This window comes from Berghia stephanieae, chromosome 1 (assembly GCF_034508935.2).
Source record: "Berghia stephanieae isolate SIO BIC M18660-M18661 chromosome 1, UCSD_Bste_1.3, whole genome shotgun sequence".
Lineage (NCBI taxonomy): Eukaryota > Metazoa > Mollusca > Gastropoda > Nudibranchia > Aeolidiidae > Berghia > Berghia stephanieae.
Window position 1 is genome coordinate 130304271 of NC_088360.1, and position 11204 is coordinate 130315474.

General features: G+C 32.5%; 1 protein-coding gene across 1 annotated transcript; it reads left to right on the forward strand.

Annotated features, from left to right (window-relative positions):
* The first annotated feature begins 1828 nt into the window (after positions 1-1828).
* Positions 1829-10445, forward strand: LOC144963176 (uncharacterized). Its single transcript, XM_078896899.1, has 4 exons — positions 1829-2014; positions 5129-5431; positions 6781-6905; positions 8291-10445. The coding sequence occupies exons 2-4, from the start codon at positions 5224-5226 to the stop codon at positions 9083-9085; spliced, it is 1128 nt and encodes a 375-aa protein (XP_078753025.1). The 5' UTR covers positions 1829-2014; positions 5129-5223; the 3' UTR covers positions 9086-10445.
* Positions 10446-11204: the final 759 nt, after the last annotated feature.

An 11204-nucleotide genomic window follows, 5' to 3' on the forward strand; every position in this document is an offset into this window, starting at 1 on the left:
ACGATGATGATAATAATAATAATGATGATGATGATGATGATGATGATGATGATGATGATGATGATGATGATGATGACGATGATGATTGGTAATGGTGAACATAACTTCTTCCAACGCAAATACACACAAAATAAGAAGTTTTAAAGTATCACTCACCAGCACCCAACAATGGATAGATCTATTTGGTTATAATATTTTTTCCTGTATAAAATATTCCGTTTTTACCCATCTCAATCTCACTATTTCGATGGTTGGTGTTATCCATAATCCATCACAATTTAATGTCGTCTTTTCGCCGTGTCTATAATTTTATGTGCAATCAAAAACAGAATATTTTCGAGGCATTTTCGGTAATAATAAATGATAAAATTGTTTATTATTTGGTTAAAATACATTATTGAATCCACTGTACAAGGAAATGCGCAATAAACAACGGCGATCCAGAACTACAACAACAAAACTTAATGGTAACTCCAAGAAAGTGAACAATAAAACAACACAACTACAAGTAAGTGGTCAATATAAGCGAGACTGAATTCTGAAAAGTGCCACATACGGAACTACTTAACTCTCGTATAATATGATGATGCAAAGTGTTTGTTTGTGTGTGTGTGTGAGTGTGTGTGTGTGTGTGTGTGTGTACGCGTGCGTCTTAGACACAAAACTCTAGATTGCTTTGGTATGCGCGGGTGTGTTTGAGTATGTAATTTAATTACTGCCATACCATACTTGTAACCGAGGTAACTCAACTTCACCCCTCCCTCAGCTAAAAAAAAAAACATGGGCCTTCCAGATTTTTTTGGCCACGGTCGCTCGAACTGCACGTCTCTAGATTGCTATGCTATGCTCTCTAATCATCTTTCTTTCTAAAATATGTATTTAGTATTGCCAGGTCCATCCTTGTTGCAAATCTTACAATATCTTCGCCTTCTTAATTTCTACTGCCATACCGTATCCTTCGTTAAGTGACATAACGAAGGACACGGCCATACCCATACCTTCCCAACCATCTCTCATCTCCGATATTACTCCAACGTTCAAGTCCGCACCGATGAAAACTCTGATTTGTCGAACATTGACATTGTTGTGATGGCCAATATTTTGCAATGGTTTTAGTAACAATTCGGGTTGTCAGACTGCAAATAAGCACGCGTCGGAACCGACACATTTTACTCATGGGAAATATTAGTTGAATAAAGCCAAAATGAACATAAAAATAAGATTTAAATTTTAAAAAAAAGAAAGAAAAAAAAAGAAAAGAAAGAAAAACCGTGAATGTTTGGTGGTTGGTCTATTTCTTACTACACTACAGTGTGGACTTGCGTCATTTTCCTTGTTGATGACGTATCGAATACTGGTAATAAAGCAATTATCTTAATAGTAGCTGGAAATATTATTGAGTTAAGCCCCACTGTTAGAATTAGCTCAATTCATGGACTTACAATCCGCACGTACGTTGGGGAGGAGCTAGCGGACGTGTTTGGTTTTGTCACGTGTATACATATGTGCGTTGTAGACTTAAACACAGGGGCCTTGACATGCAAGTGTCGGATGAGAGATTGCAAAAGAATGGATGAACTGTGAGAATGTGTTAACAATTTGGAATCATTTATCAATCCAGCGGAACCGAATATTCTCTGGGACTATAAAGAAAAATAGAAGTCGATAAATTAAATACCACGAAAACGAACAGATGGGGGGAAGGTAACATGTCAAAACTGGCAATCACCCTAACTTATTTACATTTTAGTCTCAACTTTACCCCGGAAGCTCATACACAGTGAATGTTGTATTTATTTTTAGCACGTCACGTTGCGAAGCACGCGAAAATGCGATGGAGTGCCTGGGTGCTAAGGACTAAGGTGGTGACGATGCCCCATTTTAAATTTAACCTCTTTCTTCGTTAACTGTGATCAAGGATTATTAACGTATTTCTGAAAAAAAATTCTATTGGCGTGACAAACTGATACTTGTTTCGATGTACATTTTCAGTCTCAATTGGAATTAAACGAATGTATGTATGATGGTTCAATAAATAACATAATAACACTAACCTCTAGATATCTAACACTAACACAACTCTCATCAGTCACAATGAGTATGAATTTATAATTTTGATGGAGCGGAAATCAACTACATACACAACCTCACTGCTCACCCACCTGTTTTCCTTTTCATATAGATAGACAATCATCCTTTTTAAAAAGTGTAGCTTGGCGTATCTTTATTTAGAATAAATTAATAAGAAAAAGCCCTAGACTAGCCAGCTAAGCCCGTGCTATTCTAATACAGGACGATCATCAAATATTTTTTTTTTAATCAGCAATTCAGTATCATTGTCAGTCGACGTACGTATCCTTATTTGCAGATCCGTTACAACAATGTTAAAACGAACCCATAATTGTGTCCAGTTATCAAACCTGAAATATATGTTGAAATTGGTGTCAGTATTTATTAGTAGTAGTAGCTCTATGTCCAGACGACACACGAGCCAAATTCCATAAAAATCAATTCCAGCGGTTATCCGCATCATTTCATTTTATTATGCACTTACAATTCTTTGTATTCAATAGTCTGATGAAATTGAAATATCTAGTCATAATATTAGTAGTAGTAGATAGTAGTAGTAGTAGTAGTAGTAGTAGTAGTAGTAGTAGTAGTAGTAGTAGTAGTAGTAGTAGTAGAGTTGCAGTGGGCGAGTCAAAGTTGCGCTTTCACTATACTATAAAGACGGTTGATTAGTCGATAAATTCGCACACACATATCCCCATGTTATCCATCTGTGCCCATACATCTGTTAAAAGAGATATTTTTTTGCACAAAATTATTATTTTGGTTACATGCATAATATATTTTTTTAATGTGTCTTGATTATTGTTTTTCACATGATTTAACTGAATAATTGAATAATGATGATGATAATAATAATAATAATAATAACAATAATACTAATATTGATTAAATAATAATAGTGATGATAACAATAATAATAATAATAATAATAATAATAATGATAACTTATGCCCTTCCGCAACAACATCAAAAGATATCGTTGCCTAGGTATTCCACGAAGAAATAGATATTCATCAAACATAGTCTGATGTCAACAGGTATTACCCATGTTGTCTAATTGAACAAATTGGGGGTTAATAATCTTGCCCAAGAAAAAATACAAAAGTGCCTGAACTTGGTATCTTCCGGGTCATCGTGCAATGCCTTAACCACTCTGCCACTTCACCCCATAATACTTTGCCTTATAATAATGATAATTATTATAATACTGTGGTCTCCTTTTATAATCACATTCCGCGGGAATCAAACAGAGCATGCTTATAGTCGAATCGTGCTTATAAGCGGATTCAGATATTTTTTGCTTAGTTTATGTTCAATGCTCATATAACAATAAAAATCGAGAATGTTTTTACTGTCCAATTTTCATCTTTTTTACTGGCGCTGATATGACCTAAATGTGTTGCAAGTGCCGTAATACCCTTAAAAACAAACAAAACAATAAAATAACTTATTCCTTATAGTTTCCAAATGTATAAATAATAGTATGTGTACCAGTTTTACTGGCATGGATTTGACATTGGTCCAATAAAAAGTAATTTTAGAATTAAAAAAACATTTTTTTTTGGTTTAATGTGTTTAGGAGAAAGAAACACTTTGTTTTTTCGGCTACAATATGCATTAGTATAATGCAGTATGTGTGGGGTGAGCAGAATAAAGGATAGAATAAATGCAGAAAGCAAGCAGGATTTCGAAGCAATAGCTGAAACAGAGAAGCAATTTTCAACCTCAAAATCTTGTGTTATTGATTACTCGAAGGCATTCAACACTGTACACCACGAGCTGATTAATACTTTAAGAAACATAGATATAGATGAAAATGACACTGCCATTATAGCAAATATGCACTGGACCCAAAATACCAAAATAAGAAGCAGGAATATAATATCAGACCCAGTGTAAATCAAGCGGGGTGTCTGACAAGGTTGTTTTCTCTCCCCTTGCCTTTTCAACTTATACACAGAATTTATATTCAGAAAAATAGAGATGATGCATGGCTTAGTTGTGAATGGAAGAAACATCAATAACCTGAGATATGCAGACGTTACAGTACTACTGGACTTTCAGAAACTAGTAGATGAGACCAACAAAATAAGTAATAATATCGGACTGAAAATTAATGTACGAAAACGAAAATAATGGTATTCACATAAACAGAAGAAAAATCCAGAGCCATTATAACAGTAGACGGAAAAGCAAATAGAACAAGTACAGGCTTATACATACCTTGGCCAGTAGATCACAGAAGATGGAAGCTGGAATATTTGGGGATAGGGACTAAATGTTTTTGTTTGATTTATATTGACATACTTTAAATGCACAATATTGGATTATTTTATGTTGCTTCATGGTTTTTAATACCAACAATTTTCGGGGAAAGCTTTCTCTACTTTTGTAGCACTTTGTCAACATTGTATCATGCGTTCTTAAAATTCTTTGAAAACAATTATAAATTCAACTCTATTAGTATAATTAATAACCTTTGATTTTCTTGTCTATGATATTGATCCTGATTTTAATCTTTTGAGATCCTGCTAAATTATGCCAGTTAAGAACTCTGAAATTAACCTAAAATATCATATGTTAGTGTGTATAAATTCATTTTTTAGCACCTAAGTTTATCCCGACATATATCCGGTTTGAGACAGTTTGGTACATAAATATATTTAATTCTTGAACTAACTTTCCTATTCTCAGAAGTTGACATTATTATATGTGTAATAACATTGTTTTAGTATTAATTAATTATAGTATTATTATATGTTCCTGGTAAGAAGAGTTCTTGTTCTGTGCCATGTTCATGTTGACTTCGGACTAACAAAGTCTTTCTTGTATCAAGTTGAAATAAAGTTGATTGAGTTAAACAACAGATCGTAATTCACATTAATTCAACATCATAACAATATGGATCTCTAAAATACCTACCATTAAGTTATTTTAATATTAGATTTATTCAATGTTGAATGAAATTTTTTGACTTTGTTTTTTATTATCTTTATACCTAATCCAATTTAAAAGTTAAATATTTCAATTCAATTCACTTTTTTCTCCTGTACAGTAAATCTGAAACTAAGTGATGAGAACAATGTGAAATCTCCATTCACAATAGACAAGAATAAATAATTCCTGAACCAAAACTTCAAAAAGAAAAGAATGTCCAGTGCTGAAGGAAATGACCATACCTTTCCCACAAAACTAGAGGGTAACCTCAACATGGCTAACAAAGGAAATTCGCTTACAGCTTCAAGCCATCTGTACTCTCCAGAAAAATTCTCTGGAAACCCTTTCTTGCAGACGTCAAACCCGAAGCTTTCAATAAACAGGTCTCATCAACACAATTTATCTGCTAATAATGAACAAAGTAAGTTTTTGATGGATGAAAAAAATGAAGATGTAAAATAGCCTCTGAATTTTCTTGTGTGTCATGTTTTCATTAGTTTTTAACATGTTTTCTATTGTACAAGCACATTGTAGTTACACATTCGTTTAATAGGAGGAAGTAGAATGTTAAAAGAGACAAGATAAACTTGTGATTTTCTAAAGCGCATTATCCATTAATGTGTTCATATTGCTTTACAAGGTATACCGAAATGACAGCAATATGTTACATTTAGAATAAACATAACACACTGTTGGGCGCTATAAATTCTTTTCCAATAAAACAATGCTGATAACAGCTTGGTACTTGTTTTTTAAGGGTTCCACTTTGCGATGCCCCCAACTGGACTTGAATCAGGATCAACAGGTCACAAGACCACAAAGCATCTCTGATAGACTTACAATATTGTGCACGACTCCGCATTTCAAAATGAATCCATTTTGTTTTCAATCAGAAATTCATGATAAAGCTTCCACTTAGAAAATATGAGGGGTTATAGTTAGCTTTCGAATGTACACATACAGTTGTACAAAATAATATAGAAATTTGAGAAATCTAGTTTGTGCAGTTTTAGGCCGAATCAGAAGTGTCTGTCATGTCTAGGTTTTTTTTGTTTTTTGTTTTTTTTTTAATATGGCCACTATAATGTGTTATTAACACATTACCTTGCTTGACTCGGTTATGAGTGAAAATTATAAGTATAAGCAGGGACAGATAGCATGAGAGAGATAGTACAATAATGCTTTTTAACAGGCGACCTGTACCTTATGAAACAGAAATTTGATTCAATATGGCTTACTTGGAGAAATTAAACTTTGGAAAGCCCATTGAGCATTGTGAAATTGGTGAAATGCCAGTTATATTTGGGCATATTTCAATATATAGATTTTATTTTAACAAAATAATTCAGGTCAACAATTTACAAGATTATTAAAAAAAAAAAGACTAAATTTGTTGATGGCAATGTATGATGAACATTGCAAAAAGTTATCGATACAAGCCTTGATAATGATTAGTGTCTTTTTACCCACTGTCATTTATTGTTACTAGAAATAGGGCATTAATAATTGAAACAAACAAAAAAGTTATTTCTTTGATGTTTAGGGTAATATTTTCATGACACATATTTGTAAGTTTTATGATTTTTAAAAATATAATAAATTACGTGTTTACTTTTGATCTTCAGGTTTTATGACTTGTTTCGGTTAGTTATATATATAAGTATATTAATATGCTTGATTATTAATTAAATTAATTAATTAACTAATTGATTTAGTTATTCATTTATCATTTCTTTCTTTATTCATTTGTTTTAACTTCTTTTCTTATAGCTCCCCCTATACTCGTCATTTCTCCCAACCCTTCAAGTCAAGATGTTCATAACCAACAAACTCTAGAAACTGTCTCTGCACAAAGTTCATTTAATGGAAGTCTCCCTGTTGACAGTCTCAATAATGTGAGTAGTTTGTAGAGCTTATTTCAGTCTTCGTGACATCATTGTTGGATAAAATAAAATGATTGAAAAGTTTTATGAGTCCTAATCATTTTTGCATTGTTTATTATTTTAAATAATGGTGTATTTTTAAGCGTTTAGTGTAAATTTGTGACAATTGAAACTACCTTATCTTTGCAAAGAACAAAAAATCTGAAAAATGTGCATTTATCTATCACAGTTTTAAAGAATTAATGAAAACTAATATACATATATAAAAGTATTGTATTGAATTTGCATCTATAATTGTCCACCCAACCATGAACGGATTGCAACTGGGTGGTATAGTCTTTGTCTAGCAACCAAAAGTTATTGAGTTCATAGCACCCCACCCACCAGATTATGTGGTATTGATCAAATTAGTACGCCCTAGCTTTTTGGAGTGCTGTTCTCAAGGTGACATTGATAAGTAGTTCTTATCACTCGATTACAATTTTCCATGATATATATCAACCTGCTTCCCCCCCCCCCCCCCCCCCCCCCTCCTATTTCATTAGAAAAGATCCACAAAAAATTATGATGATGTGTCTTCACTACAAGTGTAAGATGGTATTTGATGACATCAGAATTGAGAGAAAGGGTTTTCTAAAAGTTTTAAAATTTAATATATCAAATGGTTTATTTTATCACAACTTATGAAAGTATCGCTATAACTTTAAATTTTATCCAGGTTAACAGACAGTGGAAAATCAATTGCAGTTATCAATGACAATATGTGACATACTTTAAGGCTTCAGCCTCTGGTGCATTGACTCCTTGCCTCAATCTGGAATTACACTGTGATGAATCAGACCACCTGAATTCAGGTTGAAATCAAATTGATCAAAATTGCATGGTTTAACACCAGATGGTGGCCTTCGGTCAGAATTATTGACTCTTTTGTGTTCCCCTCCTTGATATTTGGTGAAGCCAGATATAGTCATCTTTTGGGCCCCATCTGACTTTTTATATGGTGACTGTCCAGGCATTCTGTTAAGTTTTTGAAAAAAGAATTTGCATGTTAGTCAGTCAACTGTTCATATAACATCAGGACTGTCCGCTTTGGGAATCAGGAGGAAAAGGAGGAAAAATTGGTCTATTTTTATGCATGGAAATGGCCCTTGTAGCCTATGTCCCAGGATTTTGGTTTTTGATCAGTGAATTAAAAAAGGAAAAGACATTAGTAATTAATGTGTGCTTTAATGTTTGGCGACCTCAATTTATATTACATTATATAATAGACTGAACATGCTGTCATTTTGTGTCATGATGGTAGCGCATGTTAGGATGTCTCATTTTAGCTCTTTGAAAAGTTGGCTGCTTTGAAATTGTTTGTATAGTTAATTTATGTCTTTCTCTCTCTGTTTTAGGTTAGCCTACCATCAAAATCATCTCAGGACACCAGTTATGTAAGTTTAACATCGTGGACGACCAATTTCGCCAGTCAAGGCTTCTCATTGAACCCTTCAAACATCGATGCTATGACAGTTCCCTTAATGCCTAATCAACACCCACCCCTTCCTACAGCTGCTGGCCCCATCCACCTCACAACCCGCATGCATAAAGTCAGACCGTACCACAACGCGTTTAGTCGTCTGAGTCCTCTTCAAGCCAAGACTTTCAACAAACCTTGCAACCCCAATGGAAATGCCACAGACCCGGTGGTCCCTTTCTCACAAAAGACATCAGATGAAATGTTGAAATCTGTCTCAAGTAAAGAAAACAGGTTTAAACGCACTGCGGAAGCTTTGCATAAATCAGGGTTGTGGGACATCGCCATGAAAACTGGCCATCTGATTAAACGAAACCAAGAACTCCAGAAAGAGCTCGATCAATTCAAAATGGATGCGCTGAATTTTTTGAAATCTGTGATAAAAAACCCAGAGAACAGAGACTTCATAAAGAGTGTTCTTAACAGTGCGTTATCTGCTGGTGCTGCAGAGAACAAGAAGTCTGTCATGACAGTGGTTGTTTCAGCAGCTGCTGCAGTGGCCGCTGTGTCTGTGTCAGATTCCGCAATGTGCAATAACTACAGTAACAATGGAGTTGGCAGGAATAAAAGAATTGACGAAAAATCACCAATTAATAATGTGTTGTCCACAGAATCACTCTGCTCTGTATCAAAAGAGGAACTTTTGAATGACAATAGAACAATTGTAGCTTAGTTACAAACAACCACATTTTAAAAGAGATCTCATTTTTTTTCATGTTGAGTGCCATTCTATAATTGTAATAATGTAAAACTACTATCTTTTATAAAGAGCATAATAACATTATATGATGTACTAAAAAACATAATATAGATGTGTATCGTAATAAAACTGGCGGATGAAGGTCTGAAAATATATTTATGAAACAGTAACACGATGTTGGACTTTGTGTTCATTCCAGACAAGGCACTGTTTCGTACTCAATTTTTCAGATCTTTATCTTACACCTGTACCTGCTCTCTAATTTGTACCTTTGATATTTTAAAAATAAAACTGGCAGGCACCAGCTTTTTTTCTTGCCTTAAGCTCATATCACATTTTTCCACATTTTAGTAGTAATATCTAGTTTCAGAACAATTGTGAGTTTTAATACTTAGAATGAATGAGATTATTGGTGTAACGTCAAAGCTATTCACCACCTCATTCTGTTTTTATGTCAGGATAAACCCTTAAATGTATATGAACATTTTTTTTGGTGAATTGTGAAGGAAATCCATATTATGTGATGCATAAAAAGTCATTAATTTGCAATAACAGTTTTTTAAAACATACAGTAACTCGTTGATAAACATACATTTTTTTTTTATTAATTATCTATTTTCAATGGCAGCAAAGAGTCACTCATGACTCCAATGAAACTTTTTTTTTCTTTTTTATTTGTCGTTTTCTTTTATTGTGATATTAACAACCTTGCCCTAATTTAAAGAAATGGAGTGCCGGGAGGTGCTTTTCGTTTTTATAGTTTTCCTCCATTTTGGCTTTCCTATCATCTTGTGACAAAACACAATGTGTTCATTTTGGCCAGAAAACTTTTACTTCATTTATCGATCGATCAAAAAGGACCCTCACCCGGTCATAGAGTTTCAAACCTGAGACTTCTTTGAAGTTATAAGTTTAGATTTTATGACAGGTACATTTGGACAGTCATTTTAATCAAACAATCTCTTAAAGTAAAAGTTTTCGGGCCAAAATAAATATGACCATTACAGTTTGTCAAGAGTATGGTTGTGTTGTTCTGGTCCTTTGTAAAGAGTGCCATTATAGCTCAATCCGTTCGTTCCTTATTATAGTCCATTCCGGTGCTATTACTCAAACACTCTTTTATCCTATTAAGATTTGCCCAGGCACTTCTGTCAGATTATTCCAACACTTTTTTCATTTCTTAACGTTGTTGTCAACATGACTATTTTTCTCATTATTATTATTATTATTATTATTATTATTATTATTATTATTATTATTATTATTATTATTATTATTATTATTATTATTATTATTATTATTATTATTATTATTATGATGATGATTATTATTTATTATGATTATTGTTTTTATTATTATGATTAATATTGTTATTATTACTTTTATTATTATTATTATTATTATTATTATTATAGTAGTAGTAGTAGTAGTAGTAATAGTAGTAGTAGTAGTATTAGTAGTAGTAGTAGTAGTAGTGGTGGTATTTATTATGATTATTGTTATTATTATTATGATTAATATTATTATTTTTTAAAAAATTAGTATTACATTATTATTATTATTATTATTATTATTATTATTATTATTATTATTATTATTATTATTATTATTATTATTATTATTATATATTTATTATTATTATTATTATTATATTATTATTAGATTTATTTTATTTTATTTTATTATGTGAAAAAATAAATATTATTATCATTGTTCTCTTGTTATTTTTTCATGAATTTGCTGATTTGGTGGATTGTCATAAAATCGTAGTGTAGCCAATAGAAGATGCTGCCATGTTCAACCTCAGATTATTTGAAATCCTTCACTCTTGTGTTTATAACTCTTCATCTTTTATAACCAGCAGGTTGTCCCCAGAAATACGGTTTGCACCTACCAAAAGAATAATGTACAAAAATAGATTTATAAAAACTTTAAAAATTATCAAATTACTTAACACGGAATGATTCAGACTCAAAGTCCTTCTTCAGCTAATACATTGGTTTTTTTTTTAGCTGAAAGAACCGATGACAAAAAAACAAAAACAAAACAGAACGTTAATATATCGTATTAAATTCAGAAAGACGTCGTCCAC